At 41.8% G+C, this 19304-nt stretch overlaps 1 protein-coding gene across 3 annotated transcripts in view; it reads left to right on the top strand.

The window, feature by feature from the left end:
- REPS2 (RALBP1 associated Eps domain containing 2) overlaps nt 1-19304 on the top strand; it is a 97480-nt gene that overhangs the window by 37081 nt on the left and 41095 nt on the right. For 2 of the 3 annotated variants that reach the window (XM_069971243.1, XM_069971241.1), the window contains exons 6-8: nt 7526-7679; nt 16212-16275; nt 17088-17230. In XM_069971243.1, coding sequence (XP_069827344.1) covers nt 7526-7679; nt 16212-16275; nt 17088-17230 — 361 coding nt within the window. The remainder of the gene's footprint in view (nt 1-7525; nt 7680-16211; nt 16276-17087; nt 17231-19304) is intronic. The other variant, XM_069971242.1, reaches the window with a different exon arrangement.

The raw sequence follows: 19304 nt of genomic DNA, 5'->3' as shown, positions 1-19304 counted from the left end.
AAGGTGACAAAAACGGCAGAAAAAAAAAAAAAACACCAAGCGCACAGCAATGGCATTTTTGAGACAACCAGAACAATCCCGTTGAAGTCTATGGTAGGAAAAACGCCAAAAATGTAAAAAATGGACCATGATAAACTGCTCAAAATAGGTCAAACTGCTTCTTAAATAATGCGCAAAATGTTAGGGCCTACGCAAAAACACAAAATACACCAGAATAATGGCGCAAAAGAAGGATACATATGCCCCATAGACCTTAATTTACCCATCAGATGCTAGTGTCAAACGCTTTTGCCAAGTCCAGATATACTATATCCACAGCTGTCCTGCTATCCAGGCTTCTACTCATTCATAAAACATATTAAGTTGGTTTGACAACTTCTGTCCCTAGTAAAGCCATTATGCGCACTACCATTTATGAGACTGTTACCCCCTACATATTCCTGTATGTAGTCCCTTATAATCCTCTCAAATAGTTTTCCCACAATGGATGTTAGGCTTACTGGTCTATAGTTACCTGGGAAAAAAACTAGAGCCCTTTCTGAAGATCGCTACTTCATTTGCCTTACACCAGTCACTCGGCACAATACCACCAAAGAATCACCAGTACATTACATGACATGTTACCAGCGCTCTTCCCACCTACCTCAGCTCCTCCCTCTTCTTTACATATACAGAGCTAAAGAAACCATTTAGTAATTCTGCTTTCCTTTGATCCATAGTGATCAGGAAGGCTTTAACCTAAAGTGATTAAGTAATAATTTTATTCAATAAGTAACCTTACTGAGTAGCAGAGAATCTATAGAAAAGTCCAACATAATGTGTCTGGAAACACGTCCATCCATTTTGTCTCAAATTTTAGTAACAGCCGTCTATGATCAGGGGTGTAAGTGGAATCACCCCACTACCTTTCTGCGGCAATGCCAGCCTGTATGCACATCCTGTATATCATCAGTGCTAGCAGTCACTTCAGTGCCCTGGTGTCCCAGGGGGCCCAACCCCCGTGTGAGAGATACTAAACTGTGAGAGCCAGATACTAAAACTTTTTATTATGAATCCATTTCAATTTTTTAATTGTAATTTTTTAAATTAATTTTTAGTACCTTATTATGTGGTCACCCATCTTTCCTAAGCTGATTTTACAGCATTTAGAGATGCTTTACAGCAAGCTCAATGGGCATGGGTACAATAAACTGTAGGGGACCCTATTGAACTTTATGGTAACTTTTCTAGGCATGCTTTGAATAGGAAGAAGGCTGAACTCTAACCATCACCTATTGTGATTGGTGGATCCTGTCTTACATATGTACTCATGTAACATCACTGTAATCATGACAGTGATCAGTGGCATAGCTCAGGACGACCCACACAACATGTTTTATCAGCAAACGACTTATTACACGAACAGATATGCAAACGATTGGCGAACTACCAACGATAATTTTTCAACATGCTGAAAGACAAAAATAAACAATTTTTCATTCATCGTTTGATCGCTGGGTGTTATTACACGGACAAATAATCGCTCATTTTCAATCGTTATTGCGAATTTTTAAACAATGATTGCTCTGTGTAATAGGGCCTTAAAGCGACTCTGTACCCACAATGTGTCCCCCCCCAAAACCACTTGTACCTTCAGATAGCTGCTTTTAATCCAAGATCTGTCTTGGGGTCCATTCGGCAGGTGATGCAGTTATTGTCCTAAAAAACAACTTTTAAACTTGCAGCCCTGTGTCAAATTAGCGTGGCCTAGAGTATCTGTGCCCTAACCTTGCACCACCCCTCCGTCCCTCCTCCCTACCCGTTTTAACACAGCTGATGAATAGGAGACAATCTTCCTGGAGCATTCCTAATGATGATGAGGGACAGAGAGGTTGTGCCAGCCTAATGCACAGACACTCTAGGACACGCCAGTTTGACACAGGGCTGCAAGTTTAAAAGTTGTTTTTAGGACAATAACTGCATCACCTGCTGAACGGTGGATTAAAAGCAGCTATCTGAAGGTACAATCGGTTTGGAGTGGGCAGATTGTGGATACAGAGTCACTTTAAGGAACAATAAGTGTCAGGGTATTATTAGGCTTAGGGCCCTATTACACAGGATGATTATCATGTGAACAATCGATATATAGTTCAAATCTAAATGATAATCGTCCTGCGTAATTGCAGGCAACGATCGAAAAATCATTGGTGTGTCATTGATCGTTAATTTAGATCTGACCCTAAAATCATTGTTAATCGTTCACAAATCGTTCGCTGTTGTTCCGCATTTGTTCACTAATCGTTCAGTGTAATTCCACATCGTTCCTTCTTTTGCTGGGATCAGATAGAGAAAGTGATTATAGTAACAATCGTTGTAACGATTGTAACTAACTACTATCATTCAGTGTAATATGGTGAACGATTTCAGGTTAACGATAAACAATCTAGTTTGCAATAGTTTATCGTTAATCGGTAAAAATTGCTTCGTCTAATAGGTCCCTTAGTTTCCAGAATGAAAAAAAAAGCTTCTTTATTTTTTAATCCGCTTTTGTCAGAAGATTTTACAGATTTGTAAATGATAATTTTAAAAATCTCAAATCTTCCAGTACTTTTCAGCTGCTGTATGTCTTGCAGGAAGTGGTGGATTCTGACACAGTCCTCTCTGCTGCCACCTCTGTCCATGATAGGAACTGTCCAGATCAGTAGCAAATCCCTATAGAAAACCTCTCCTGCTCTGTTCCTGGCATGGACAGAGGTGGCAGCTGAGAGCATTGTGTCAGACTGGGGAGAATACACCACTTCCTGCAGAACATTCAGCAGCTGATAAATACTAGAAGGGTTCAGTTTTTTTTTTTTAAATAGAGTGATTCACAAATCTGTATACCTTTCTGACACCATTTGGTTCGGAAGCATTTTTTTCCACTGAAGTATCCCCTTTGAATCTTCCTCCTGAGGATTCCTAGTGAATTGCAAAAACAATACCGCCTCTCAACATAAAGGCCCTGATTTATCAAAGAGTGTAAAATTGTCACTGGTGTAAGCTGCTAACAGCAACCAATCACAGATCAGCTTCCAGCTCTGCTATGAGGAATTATGGGTAGATTACACGAGTTTGTATTTTACACACGTTGATACAGATAAAGCATGAGATGGATTTACCTTCCTGTATGACATGCCTCACTCCACTCTTTTCTTAGCTCAGCCATAACCATTTACTCATATTTGATTTAACCTTCTCAAATTTATGGCGCACAATTTTACAGCCGCTTTATAAATGCCATATTACAAGTGAGTGCAGCAATTCTGAATATCGTTGGCAAAATCAGTTTTTCTTATTGTAAAGCATGTGAAGGCTTATTCCCAGATGTGGGATCTAAGAAAGTGAGCACCAGTCAGCAGAAGGCTTCAGCTGTCTTCTGCTTGTTGGTGTAAATCCCTTAAGGCTGTGTTCACAAGGCACACAACATTGTGTGAACAGATCCTTTTTATGTTTTCAATCCACTCCTGGTTTTGGTTGCAATATGAGGACCACAATACTGAAATATACGTAGTGTGAACCCAGCCTTAAAGTGACTCTGTACCCACAATCTGACCCCCCCCCCTCCCAAAACCGCTTGTACTGCTTTTAATCCAAGATTTTTCCTGGGGTCAGTTCGGCAGGTGATTGCCCTAAACAACAACTTTTAAATTTAAAGCCCTGTGTCAAATTGCGTGGCCTAGAGTACCTGTGCCCTAGGCTTGTTCTGGAAGCTCATGTGCAGTGTTCAGACATGTGATGATTAGGAGAAATCCTGCCATGGGGCATTCCTAAAAATGAAGAGGGCGGGGAGGAGGGATGGAGAGGCGGTGCAGGCCTAGGGCACAGACACTCAAGGCCACTCCAATTTCACACAAGGCTGCAAGTTTAAAAGTTGTTCTTTTAGGACAATAACTGCATCACCTGCCGAACGGACCGCAGGACAGATCTTGGATTAAAAGCAGCTACAAGCGGTACAGGCGGTTTGGGGAGGGGAGCAGATTGTAGGTACAGAGTTGTATTAATGTCTCATTGACTTAATTAGTTTTACTATATAGCCCGAACAGTGTTCTGTGTGATCAAGTGCTTATGCAAAAAAAGGGGTCCGTGGAGTCTCAGTTGCGAGTCTCAAAACACGGGAATAGCCAGATATCCCTCTCTCCAGAGAAGGAAGCCCGTTGCCAAGGGTGCCTCCTAGTGGGGAGAGCACCAAACCACCCTGATATGTAGTCCCTCAGGTCCTCACTCTGTTGCAAGCTTTGGGACCTAAATAAGGAAACACCAGGGTGGCCCCTGTAATCAGTGGAGACTTGTAAATGAGTACTCCATTGGAATTTTTCGCTGTTCTCCCTGAGTTCAGTGATTGTTGTGTTTTGTTGGTCTATTTATCATTGCCCCCGTTAGCCAGAATCCTACTCCACACTGACGAGGGGCAAATACCCCGAAACTGCAGTCTGTGGATAGATGCCTAGGCCTTGGTAACCCTTGTCTTATGTTGTTATATTCGCCACAGAGTTAGACTTTGACTTACAGGGGCCACCCTGGTGTTTCCCTATTTAGGTCCCAAAGCTCGCAACAGAGTGAGGACCTGAGGGACTACATATCAGGGTGGTTTGGTGCTCTCCCCACTAGGAGGCACCCCTTGGCAATGGGCTTCCTTCTCTGGAGAGAGGGATATCTGGCTATTCCCGTGTTTTGAGACTCGCAACTGAGACTCCACGGACCCCTTCTTTGCATATTTAAATTTTGTAGGGGGTAATCAGTGGAGACTTGTAAATGAGTACTCCATTTGGATTTTTTTCGCTGTTCTCCCTGAGTTCAGTGATTGTTGTGTTTTGTTGATCAAGTGCTTAGTCTTGACAGGATAGGGGGGGAACATCTGGGACACCCCCAAAGTGATGAAAAACAGCACAAAAAATTGCACCATGGTTCATATTTTCCTATTGACTTTCAGCTGACATCTGGATAGAGCATTTTGCAAGGCAAAAAAAGGAAAAACTGATTTCTTTCACACAAGAATATGGCAATACGTGCATAATACAGGTCCATATGCAGACATGTTGGGTTGGATGAACTAAGATTATTGTTATGTTTTTGCACCAGCACCCTGGATGTTGCATAATTTCAAGTGTCTTTTTTAATGTAACATTTATCGATCTGCCTAATGCTGTTTAATAAATCATGTTGCCTGGCATGCCTAGGCGGCATAATGCCCGTGTGTGCAAGAAACTGCTTGGAGAATAGAACATTCACGTGTATGGAATAGTGCTGTCTGTTGTGGTGATCCTTAAGGCCCTATTCCACGGAACGATTATCGTCCCTATTCGTCCGATATCGGCCGCTACGGACGATAATCGTCCCGTGGAATAGAGTGCAACGATCAGCCGACATCGTTCATGTCGGCTGATCGCTGCAGTCGCTTGTTTTTCAACATGTTGAAAAACAAGCGACTGATACAGCAACGATCTGCTGCTGTCGCTCCGTTGAATAGGAGCATCGGCAGCAGACGCTGCTGTATCCTATGGGCTGCCCGGACGATCAGCGAAAAAAATTGTATATTGAAAAATCAAAAAACAAAACACAAAAAAAACTCACAAAAAAGACAAATAAACAAAAGTTCATATGTGCTCTATGTTACAATCTTCACGGCCATCATCTCGCTGCCCATGATCATTTCTATTGTCCATAATCCTTCATTACATTACTATCTGGCACACTTTGTCATGTATTTTAGCACCGATAATATTGCACAATGTCTCTTATTGCACTTTTTTTTAGCGAGATGATGGCCGTGAAGATTGTTACATAGAGCACATATGAACTTTTATTTGCCTTTTTTCTGAGGTTTTTTGTGTTTTGTTTTTTGATTTTTCAATGTACAATTTTTTCTTGACACATCATTTTTAGGAAATAGGAAATAAAAGGTATATTTTAATACTTCCTATTAATCAGTGATTATATGTACAGTATATATATATATATATATATATATATATATATATATATATATATATATATCATTAAAGATGTCTGTGCAGCCTTTGCTTTAAAAGTGAAGTTCATACATTACCTCTCCACGCTCCTCGGTGTTCTCTTTGCCTCTGCCTGCTCACCGCAGCCTTCGGTGGAACTTTAGAGCTGGTCTCTGAAGTGACAGGCTGCTCGGCCAGTCACTGACCGAGACTGCTCTGAAGTTGCACCGAAGTCTGCAGGCATAGGTCAAGAAGGTATCGGGGAGTGTGGAGAGGTAATGTATGAACTTTATTATGTTATTTCCACATTCATCAGCCGTTGGATGGCTCATAATTAGGAACACCCCCAGAAAGGATTTCTCCTATTTATCACTTTTCTAAAAAGTGCACATGTGCCATAGGTGTACTGTTTAGACGAGCGGTGGATAGAAATCCTGCGAGGGCGCCTTCCTAATGATAAGGATGGTGCGGAGGAAGAAAGGAGAGGCGTCGCAGACCTGGGGCACAAACACTGTAGGCCTCACCAGTATGACACAGCACTGCAGAGTAAAAATCTTTTTTTTTTGCTCTAACCAAGGCACCGGGCACATTTTAATAGACACGACTGGTAAGGTTTTACCCTCATAAAACGGATGGTACTAGCGGTGTGGTGGATTGGTGGATACATAGTTGCTTAAAGGCTGTTCACTAAAATTGCCTTAATTTGGGGTGTAGTTTTTTAACAAATGATAGTTGAGAGTTCACAGGGAAAAATGAAAGACAATACTTACAGGACATTTTTTGCTCTGGCATCTTTCAGTGCATTTACAGCTTTGTGAAATTGTAACCAGGCCCTGCAATCTGTATTTTGCCACAGAAACTTTGAATTTTCTCCCCCCCATAGACTTCTATAGGGGGGTACAAATGGTAGAAAAAATGTTGTGTCTATATGTATTTTGTTGTTTTTTTTTTGTTTTTTTTAAGTTTTTTTCCTTAACTCTTCAATAGAAAACCTGGAATCACATGACTCGTACAGAGAAAATCCAGGGGATAAAATCCCTTTACTAATTTCCACTAACATGTAAAAACGTTAGAAAAACTGCCAGTAGGAATGCTAAAAGGCAGGAAAAACTGCAGGCAGTGTTATGGGCATTTTTTTTTTTTTGTGGCTTTTTTTCAGCCCTAAAAAACACTATGCAGAATTAGTGTTTGAGGAAAACCTAAAGGGGTTATTGATCGCTTAGATAAACATGGCTGCTCTCTTCCTCAGTTCTCGCGGGGTATTGCAGCTCAGTTCTATTGAAGAGGATGGAGCTGAATTGTAATACCACACACAAGGAGGACAATGATGGTGCCAAAAAGTATCCGTGTTTTTTTTCTAATCCTTATTAACCCTTTTGAGCTACGCTGTCTGCAGGTAAACAGTTTTAGGGGATGTAGTGTGAGGTTAACTTTCCGCAGTATATTTTACATTTATCATTCATATCATTATACATTTGTGGTATAGAAAATATTCCTATTGTGTACCCCTAGTGATTTCACGCGTAGAGATTTCATACCGCAATATATCTTTAAAACAGTTCCGTTCTCAACAGTCACTTTCAGTGGAAAAAGAATCGCAGGACAGTTCAGAGAGTTACTCCGAGGACCCCTGGAGGATAACAGAAGAACAGCGAGAATACTACACAAACCAGTTCAGATCCCTTCAGCCTGATCTGAATTCCTTTATTTCAGGTAAGTTACATTGCCATGTAGATTATTTTCTTATGCAGGCAGCACTAAGTTGAATAGCTAGCTAAGAGTGGAATCCTATTTAGCAACCCTATAGTTCTTTAGAATACAACCTAATGCTCCATGTACTGCAGTTGCTAGAGCAGCATTCAATAGGGCGTTTGTGTAAAAGTGAAAAAGTTTGTTCCTCCATACAAAAAAGTTCAAAAACATTTCAACCCACCCAGAGGTTTTTTTTATCAAGCATGTGGGTTGGATTGTTGCAGCAATTGTTTTCTACAGAGGAATAAAACATTTTCGCTCTGTTTTTTTAGAAATGCCCCAATGCATGTTGCTTCTGGCTGTTCTCTTTTGTAGTACTGTAGTTGCTATCTAGAAAAATATCCTGTGTTAAAGAAGAAGTCCTGTGAAAATATTTATTAAAGTATTGTATTGGCCCCCAAATACAAATCCCCAATATACACTTATTACGGGAAATGCTTATAAAGTGCTTTTTTCCCTGCACTTACTACTGCACCAAGGCTTCACTTCCTGGATAACATGGTGATGTCACTTCCTGGATAACATGGTGATGTCACGCCCCGACTCCAAGAGCTGTGCGGGCTGTGGCTGCTGGAGAGGATGATGGCAGGGGGACACTGAGGGACACAGGGCACTGGAGGGACACTAAGCATCCCCCTGCCATCATCCTCTCCAGCAGCCACAGCCCGCACAGCTCTGGGAGTCGGGTCGTGACATCACCATTTTATCCAGGAAGTGACATCACCATGTTATCTGGGAAGTGAAGCCTTGATGCAGTAGTAAGTGCAGGGAAAAAAGCCCTTTAAAAGTATTTACCGTCATAAGTGTATATTGGGGATTTGTATAACTTTTTAAGGGCATTACAATACTTTAATAAAAATTTTCGCCGGACTTCTCCTTTAAGTTTAGCCTTTGCTTAAACCAGAGAAGATTTGAGGGAAATGCCTTCCTGAGGAAGTCCCGCTGCCGCTCCAGCCACTCGTACTTTATAATCGATAGAGACATACTTTATGGCACCCCTTATAGATGACAATAGACAGGACCTGGTGAATGTAAAGCATTAATGAGCGTACTCTGTGACCTTTGAAGAGGTCATTCCCAGGGAAGCACTATTATCTTAGTGGACCCTATTGCACCAACAGATATCTGACAGATTTTTGCAGCCAAAGGCAGGAACAGATTATAAACAGAGAACATGTCATAACGGAAAGACTATGATTTCTCCTCTTTTCAAATCCATTCCTGGCTTTGGCTGTAAAAATCTGTCAGATATCTGTTGGTGTAATAGGGCCCTTATTCTGGTGATATCTACTGGTGTCACCTGTAGCTGTAATTCTGTATAGGTTACTTATAGGTCCTTCTCGCCACAGACAGACCAGGAAGACTCAGCTTGTGGTAAGAATGAAAACTGCTAGATTTCAGGATTATTTTATAATAGAGATAGTAAAATGGAAAATGTAAAAAAAATCATCAAACTTTCTCTGAAAAGATGTTTAATATAAAAACTTGATTCAAACAATAGGTCATTTTCTGATTACACTGTCCTTTTATAATGTGTGTTCATTTTACATTACAAATGTACATGGAAACAAATGGCCTCTTGGCTGTAGATTACTTATCAAGTATGTCTCTGTACGTTTTTTTATGGTTAGCGCCATTGTATTTTTGTACCATATTTTATAGGCCTTTTATGTTGGTCTGTTCAATTAAATGTATCTTTCCATGGTCAAGCAACATCTACAGCTCCCAGCTGTTCTGTCTCTTTTATATGGTCAATCAGATGACAAAGAGCCATAATGCATTAAAAATGAGTAAACCAGTTATTGTGGTTACTGTGCTTAAGTATTATCCTAGTAGTATCCTTATCTCAGACAGTTTGACTTTATACTTTTTTGACTTGAGTTTATAGTCTGCCCTCCCTTCTACTGAGATTTATCCTCCCATACCGCTGTTTAGTTTGTGACTCATTCCTCTTGCTGTATCTGATGCTGTACTTGACTGGCAACTACTTGCTCGGCTACATTTTCCACCTCTGTCCCAATACCCAGATTATGTCCTGATAAAGACTTCATATATTATTTGTTTTTTTTTTCTCCGGGTATCAAGGAAGCGTCTTACTGCTGCTGTGTTACTAAAGATTCTCACCCCTAAGAGGTACATTATATATATACAATCTAGGGTATCTAAAAATCCAGCAGACCCTATGAATGCTGGAGCAAATGAATTGCTCTGTATATACTAACTTTTGCTTTAACACAAACTATATCTCACAATTATGTAACCTTGTAGGTCAAAACTGTGCTGCTGGTAGTTTACTAGCTGGTTTCTTAGCCAGTTGTTGCTTTGTTTGCTTGTTTGTTTGCTTTGTTTGAAACCATCTGGATTCCTATGTGAAGCTGGTCATAGGCTTTGTTACATCCACTGCTCCTATGTTTCCCATCCCTTTCTTCACATAGGTGTGTGGTGTCCCACCACGGATGTTGCTATTGGTTAAAAGCCTGTACTTTTAAGTGTGAGTGGTGATGTAGTAGTACCAGAACTTCGCAACAAGATGTCGTTGTTGCAAGTATGTATACTCAGTTATTGCACAGATGTAGTACTCAAAGGGTTATTGTTTATTTGTGTACCACATGGATCTGTACGCCAATGAGAGTTCTGCTGCCTACCTCAAGTATCTTCAGAGTAAACAAGATTATATTTATGCTAAAGAGACTCGTCAAGCACCGACACAGTACACACACACTCCTTGGGTCATCTCCCCTTTCTGTGTGTGGCAGTGCCAATAGTCTGGGTGGGTCACCAGGTGATAAGCACCTAAGGGACTCCACAACATTACAGCAAGTTATAGCAGTAAGTGTGGCATGTCATTACCACTGCTATGTACATTAGTGCAGGAGCGGTGGGGGATGTAGCGTGGTCACTACTGTGTTGTCGATTTTTTATTTCTATGCAGCTGGCAGATTCTTTTTCTAACTTCTGGGTAACACCTGTCATTTTGTTTTTATTAATATTTGTATTCTAAGTTTTAACAACCAAAAATTGAACATAAGCATGGTATTTAAACAATACTGAAAATAGAGACATAAATAAGCAGAGAAACAGAATGCAGTCCTATATCAACATACAGTAATGTTATACTTGTACATATCAAGTGGGGTCTTTGTGATTTAATGGCATTATAATGGGGGCATTTTGTATTACATTAGAATTTTAATAGTAACTTAGGTAAAGCCCAAATTCTGCAGTTTTCATACCTTACATCATTATAAATTTCTTGGTGCTTGATCCAGTGAAAAATACTTTTTATCATTGGTGGTTTGAGGCACCTGGGCGGGGCTACACAAACGCAGCACCACTTAGCCTTGTCAACATCTTTGCATCGGCGTCTAGGCTCTTCCCCCTCTGCAGCCATTGGAATGGACCGACCTAGAGGGGGCGGGGCCTAGACCCCAGCACAGATGTAGGTGGGGCTAAGTGCCGCTGCAAACATGAAGCCCCGCCCAGGTGGTACAATCCAACAATGATTAAAAGCATTTTTCACTGGCCCAAGCACCAAGAAATCTATTATAATTTAAGGTATGAAAACTGCAGAATTTACGGCTGTGTAGAGAAGTCCTCAAAAAGGGGGTGAGAGTGTCACTTTAAGGCTTTATCCAACTTAAACAGCCACCGCTAATCATATTCCAGGCAAATCACAGACATGCTTGAAGTTTGCTTTATTATATAACTCTAATGGTTACATAATACAAAAATAACACAAGGCCATTGAGTAGCACACCAACACTGCACCTCTCCAGCTGATTTATTCATTTGCGTCAGGTCAGGTGTAGCCCAAGGTAAAATCACTTTTCACTTCTTGAAGTTCTGGAAAGTTGGCTGAAATCCCAGCTGCCGGGCTTCCTCTGATTCTTTACTGTCATAGCGTTGTGCCTCAGTTTTCCTAACATATTCTGCTGAGTAGTTTACGTAGGTTTATGTTCTCTGCCATCTACACTGGGGAACATTCCGGTTTATACCATTTCTACAAGTCCATTGAGGTCACCCTTTCTCATACATCATCAATTACTAGATTAATTAGAAACCTCAATGTATTCCTTATTACATAGGCATTTAGCACTAATTTAAATGCTGCTATAAATCATTCCTGTTACGAAAAAGGTGACAAGGTGATTGCTGCTGTTATTGAGCCCCTGAATGCCCCTTCCATGGTGCACAGTAAAGATGAGCGCAGCTCCAGCATGCTCTAGTTCGCCCAAACCTGGAAGTCTCTGCTTTTGATTACTGGTGGCTAAAGAATTTGGATGCAACCCTAGAAGATCCTGGAAAACATAGATACAGTCATAGGCTATGTTTACACTACGTAAAAGTACGGCCGTTGTTGCCGGCGGCAACAACAGCCGTACTTTGTACGGGTGAACAATGCCTATTGTTCTATGGGATCCCAGCCGGAGCGTGTACACATCGTATATGCTCCGGACGGGATCCTGCACAGGGCTGCAAAGAACTGACATGTCAGTTTTCTGCGGCCGCAATTCAATGAATTGCGGCTGTAGGAAACCCTGTCAGTTCACACAGTGAAGCGAGCAGCTCCGGCCGCTTGCTTCACTGTGTGCTATGGGAGGTTCTGATGCATGCACGCTGATGTGCCCGCATCAGAACTCTGCGGCCAGAAAGATCATCACGGAACGGCCGGTCTCTATACGTTGTGTGTGAACATAGCCATAGGCTGTATCTGTCAGTCAACAGCTGATGTCTTAAATGTTCACCCGACCGATACTGCAGTATCAGCCAGATGAACATCACTTTATTTTAATTTACCATAGACCACAATGTAAAGTACGAATTAGGAGCCGGGCCGCACGCTCGGCTCCCTGCACTGCTAGGGTGTGCGGCTGGCTCACTAACAGTTCCAACGGCGTCCCTGGCGACTGGCTCGGCCAGTTTCTAGGGGCACGCTGACGGTATCCCTAGTGTCTGGCTGGTTTCTGGGGAGCTTGTTGGCATTCTCCTATTGTGTTGCTGTGGCCGGGGATTCACAACCCCTGGCCAATCAGCTGTAGGTGGTTGTTATTATTGTAATTGGGGGTCAGCATCACCCGTCAGTATACTGTGTTTTCCTGGGGCTGAAGTCTCAGCCCCAATCAGGTCCGGGGCTGGGACTAGAGCCCTCATATATATACCCTGTGTTCCTGTTAACTCTTGCCTGTGATAGAGCCTAGTAACCCTAGTATATCTTGATCTTGCATTCCTCTGACCTGATTATCTTGTTAATCTGACCTGTGGCTATTGGACCTCGATGATTCTTTTTGGACCCTGATTTTGTACCTGAGTGAACCGAACGTTTCAGACTTGGACTGCTGACTACCCGTTATTGTGTGTGATTGTCTCGTCTTGTTTTGTGTGTTTCCCCCTTACAGCAGGAGAGGGAATGTTGCCCTGTTGTCCGCTGCCGTTTAGGGCAGAGTGCGGCAAGCAGGCAGGGACAGCTGGGGTGGGTATCAGCGACAGGGACTGCACCGTCTTCCCAGTCCCTGAGCCATACTTTACATTGTCAGCACAGGCTATTTTGTACACTGAATAGTGGCCGCACAAAATAGACCTGTCAGTTGTTTTGTACAGCCATGAGAACCACAACCGTAGTTTATACTGGGTATATACACTACGGTCTTGGTTCCATAGACTGTTATTCATTGAAACAGTGCTGTTAAACAATGGCCGTTGCACTTTGCAACAACACCTGTTGTTTAACGGCCAAATACTCTGTGTGAACTATGTTTTCTATGCAGCCCTAGGGTAATCAAATGCCAAGACCTTAGTTGCCTGTACAGCCATAGCCCAGGACCTACATGATGTTGTGCTGGTGAAAGCACACTGAACATATTGGCACTGTGGTTGGCAGATGATTGACACAGTACATACACTAATAGAGATGGTATGTGGGGGAGACAGGGTTACTGATGCACTGGCTTAGCAAGGGGCTATGTGAGCAGAAACTAAAAAAACAGCAGCGGCTTGGCAAAGATGGGGTTAAATAAGCACTGCACTTCTGCTGAACACAAGTCTACAGACTAAATGGCGGGGTGGACTGTAAACTTATTCTTAGAACCACCCCAATGGAACTTGACAGTTTCCTCCTGCTTTCATCTCCCCTCCCTTATATCATCTGTTGTATATGTTCTTATCCTGGAAGTCATTTCTCCTGGGGGACCCGGGTGACGGGTAAGGCATGCTGTTTCAGTGGCTCCACTAAAAAATATTATTCCACCATTATTACCAGCAGACCCTGACCATTCTATAATATTTTTAAAGTTGAGTTATGTATCCTAAAAAGTTTTCTGCTAATAAAAACTGACACTTTCAGTCACATCCATAAGGCCATTAATATATAGCCTATCACCAATCCGTGTGATACCCTACTGTTGAATTTCCTGGAAAATTGTGCAGTGGAGCCAAAATTTAGGTGACTACATATAACGTAACATTGTCTCTAATGCCTAAAACAATGACAGGTGCTCTTTAAGACTGGAAATCTGGAAAATTGATCCTGATGGCTGTTTGCATTGGATTATGAATGATGAGTATGAATTACATCTTCAGTCCAGGGTCCTGTATTCTCTAAAAGCAACCTTATTGAAGATACCCTCAGGCCAGCACAATGGGGAATTCGCAGCCCAGTGTAACTTAGTATTGGATTTTATACCTTTTAAGTTCTAGATGTCTATCAGATTTTCACAGTGTTTCCTGTAAACCATAACATTTATTTTGTTTTATATCAAATGTGGTTTTTATTGAGTTTTATCCAGATTTTTAGTATAGCAGCGTTGAAATGTGTTAGAAGTACTGAATAAATTGCCTGTTCAGAATGAAACCTTGATCTTGCAGTTTGCCATTCTTTATCAAATCACTATTATAAGATTGGCGTACATTATCATCCTATACAAAATATTACAGTATGTTAATAAGACCACAATCTTTTATACATAACCACAATCTGACTAAACGGAGCCGCGCTGTTAGTTGGGGTAAACTCCGCTCTGGTGCACTGTTAGGAGCATTGCCATGTCATCCAGCCTGCCCCTTCTAATGATAATCAATGGAGTGGGCCTTCTGGATGATGCAGCAGTGCTCCAGAGTGGAGTTTACCCCGACTAGTGCCGAGGAGGAAGACAAGAGACATACCTTCCTCCTCAGTGTCTCCGGTGCTGTAGATTCATCTAACCTGCTGATAGTTCCCCTTTAAATCTAATAACCTGTACATCCGCATTTAGCAACCATCATCTTCACTAAATGTTTCCCATGACTGCAAATAAGATTTGTACATTGTTGAGGAGAAACTTTGGACCATTCTTCTTGCAAATGTGTTTTGGTTTATAAACATTTTTGGAATGCTTTGTGCCTGTTAACACAGAGGTTCACTTACTTTTACCCGTTGCATTGTGGATGTTTGCATTTGAGACATGAACAATACAACTAAATGTTTTATTAGTTCAGATTGTGCTTGTCTGTAATTGTGTCCTAGATCACAGTCAGACTATAATTTATTAGTCAATGTAAAAATCCAGGTAGCTTGAAAGGGTTTACTTATTTATACTTATATTATACAATACTTTATTATACTTAAATTATACAATAATTTACAATGTAAGGGTCTCCTGCTCATTTGGGATTGCTATAGAAGTTTGTCAGCCAATGCTTTTCTTCTTCAGTTTATTTTTATCTGTGAGGCCCCCTCCACACGTCCGGAAAATCTATGTGAATTTCTTGAAAATCTGGATAGATTTCCTGACCCATATGGTTCTATTGGGCACAAACACCCTACAGGATTTTTCCTGAAAGGTGTCCATGCCAGAAAATAGGCCCGGAAATTATATGACCTGTTATATAATTGTCCAGAATTCCGGCATGGATGCCCCCTTATAGAACCTTATGGGGCATCGAGAATTCCAGATGAACTGCATGGCAGCTCAGTTCTGCTCCAGCTGACACTGGCCTTTTCACTGTACACACTCCTAATCAGGAGCACATACAGTTAAAAGTTACACTGTATATTTGACAAGGCCAGGAGCCATTTGCTCCCGGCCCTGCCAATCACTCTTCTGGCCAGAGGCAGCATTGTCCCTCCAGCTACAAGAAGGCGCTCTTCCCACCCCCACCCCTACATCCAGCACTGTGGTGCACGAGTGACATCACTTGTGCGCTCGCAGAGTCAGAAGATAGAGGGAGAAGCCGGCTGGGAGCACCACTGCAGCTATGCAGCAGGTGAGTGTGTGTGTGTGTGTGTGTGTGTGTATATATATATATATATATATATATATATATATATATATATATATATATATATAAACAGTCACAGAGGTGTGAAGGGTGCCTGAGTGTCAGTGTGAAAAACAGTTCTGGCCATCAAAAGATTCCTCATGAAGACATCACACAGTTAGATAACAGTTATATATTTTTCAATAATTGTTTCATTACATACAGTACAATCAAAAATATAACAATTTCAATATCTTACAGGTCCTGTAGCCAGAAGCTTCTTTACTAAATCAAAGCTTTCAATCCCAGAACTTTCACACATTTGGTACGTATGGAAGGACAAATCGCCTTGTTATAGCTTATGGTTTTGCCAGAATTTTCACATGACACTTTTTTTTTTATTGAAAATACTTATTTCAGTTTAGGTGTGGATAAATTAGCACCCCTAGCATTATTTCTGTACCCCTAACATTTATGTCTGTGGAGGCAATGGCATTTTCAGCTGATCTTATGGACCTATTTGCTGTTTAATCTTTGGCTACACTTGTAAATGTGCATAGCAATGTATATAGACAAAAAGATCTACATAGTATTTTCCAGACACATAGGGGAAGATTTATCAAACATGGTGTAAAGTAGGACTGGCTCAGTTGCCCCTAGCAACCAATCAGATTCCATTTTTCATCCCTCAAAGATCCTTTGGAAAATCAAAGATGGAATCTGATTGGTTGCTAGGGGCAACTAATCCAATTCTACCTTACACCATGTTTTATAAATCTCCCCCATAAAGTTATGGCATGTTGCTAGGATGTGGCATTGAATCAGCACTGCATCTTTCTCTAGATTAATGAGGGACCAAGAGATTGGACCCTCGCCGATCATAAAGTGGTGGTGTATTCTGGTAATAGGCCATAACTATGAGATAGGACAGTAGACAGAGTAGCTTAGGCACTGCTAAAGGAGTGGATCGGACAAGCATTGTTCAGGTTTTTGAGTGATTGTTTGTGTCAATGCTAAAATTACAGTTTTTTGGTAGTATATAAAAAAAATTGGGTTTGTGAAATTTAGAGTTTGCCTCATACACCATGCACCTTTTTTTTTTTTTTTTTTTTTTTTTTTGGCTGTTCTTTCTTTTAGGGACCTTAGTGATGTTGACTGTGATGGTGCCTTGACACTGGAAGAGTTTTTTGCGGCTTTTCACCTTATTGTTGCTAAGAAAAATGGATATGATTTACCCAATACACTTCCCAAGACTTTGTTGTCTGAAATACTTAAGCCAAGTGAGTACATTTTTGCCTAAAAGATCTTTTGGAATGTAAAGTGGCACTGAATTTGATGTAGTAGCTTACACTGTGCAGTATAATATATTTATTTCATAACTTTGAAAACTGGTTTTGGCCATAGTAACCAATCACAGTTCAGGTTTAATTTCTTAATATGCTTAATTAAAATGGAATTTGAGCTCTGATTGGTTGCTATACATCCAGGGCTGTATTAACAGCTGCTGCTGCCCTAGGCACTAAACCTGGGGACGCCCCATCTTCACTCACCAATTAGCATCATGATTTTCTAGTTTCTGAACTTCATATTCATATCTGATTAGTTTTACGCTGCGTTCCCACATTTTCTGTAGGTCACCACATACAGCAGATGCCAGGCCCTCATGCGGTAACCAATAGGCGTATGGTCAATAATCTACTGGGGAAGAAATGGGAGCGTGGTTTCAGCCACATGCATTTCTCTACACGTAGAAGGGCTTAGGCACTGCTAAAGGAGTGGATCGGACGCTCTGCCTGGCATGATGGGAATTGTAGTTTTGCCACAACCAGAGGGCCGAAGGTTCCCCATCCCTGTCTTAGATAGTGAAGAGTTAATACCTTTTTCTCTGGTGGTCTAAAGCAGGGCTTCTCAGACTTTTTCTACTCAGCTTGACGAACAAACACATATACTACCACACAGCTCCAAATTTCCCTAACAGAGCCAAACCAGTACCACAGTGCAGCAATTAATACTTCTCTACCAGCAATAAACCAGAACTGCAGTGCGGAAATAAATACTACTGCACCTGTAGTAAACCAACACTGCATTGCACAAATACTGCTCCAGTTGTAGTATACCAACACAGCAGTACAGAAATACATATTGCTCTACCTGTAGTAAACCAACCCCATTGTGCAGAAATACATACTGCTCTACCAGTAGTAACTCAAAACCACTGTGCAGAAATACATACTACTCCACCTGTAGAAAACCAACAAAACAGCCAGAAATACATACTGCTCCAGCTATATACCCTAGCACCACAGTATTGCAATAGATACTGTTCTACTTGTATAACTTAACACCACAGTGCACCAATAAATACCTGTACAAAGCCAACACCACTGTGCAGAAAAAATACTGCTCCATTTTAAGTACATCTACAAATTTAGAGAAGCAACACCACAGTGTAGAAATACATACTGCTCCATCTGTAGTGTATGAACATCACAGCACAGAAACACTGTTCCACTTACCAAACACCACAGTGCAGAAATTCATAATGTTCCTCCTATAGTAAACCAACACCACAGTGCAGAAATACATGCTGCTCCACCTGAAGTATCTAAACACCATAGTACTGCAATAAATAAAGCCTACACTGATAATGCAGGGTTGCCATCATCAGTATAATTTCTGCCTGGAGTTGCTGTATGCCAATGTTTGGCACAGGCAAGGGCCCGTACCTCAAGACTGTGAGCTGTTGAGAACACTGGTCTAAAGTAAGCAATGTAAGGTAAATTTGTAGCTTCCCTCCTAGAATAGTGTACTAATAGGGTAATGCTTGCTACCACTATGGTCTAGGCCAGGGGTGGGGAAACTCCGGCCCACGTACCGAAGCCCACGGACCGAAAACCTCCCGATGCGGCCCATGGCTCCCCTGTGATATGCACGCCGCTCTCGTGGGGAAGGAGCCGGCATTCACAGCATCCTCGTGTCTCTGTGACGGCTGCCAGGAGGATGCTGTCTGTGCCGGCTCCTTCCCCACCAGAGTGGCGTACGTCTTCCTTCTCCTGCGGGTTGCCCGCAATGACGGGCTAGAGAAGACCGACACAGGCTAGAGGGGAGAGAAGAGGACCTAGGCAGCGTGGGAGGGAAGGAAAGGCGAGTGGGATGTTTACTTTTTTATTTGGGACAGGCACTGGGGGTTAACTAGGCTACCAAGGACATGACTGGGGGGTCGGGTTAACTAGGCTACCAGGGACATGACTGGGGGGGGTTAACTAGGCTACCAGGGACATGACTGGGGGGGTTAACTAGGCTACCAGGGACATGACTGGGGGGGTTAACTAGGCTACCAGGAACATGACTGGA

Source organism: Dendropsophus ebraccatus, chromosome 5, assembly GCF_027789765.1.
Source record: "Dendropsophus ebraccatus isolate aDenEbr1 chromosome 5, aDenEbr1.pat, whole genome shotgun sequence".
Taxonomy (NCBI): Eukaryota; Metazoa; Chordata; class Amphibia; order Anura; family Hylidae; genus Dendropsophus; species Dendropsophus ebraccatus.
Note: the sequence above shows the minus strand (reverse complement) of the source record. Positions and strands in the feature narration are given on the sequence as shown.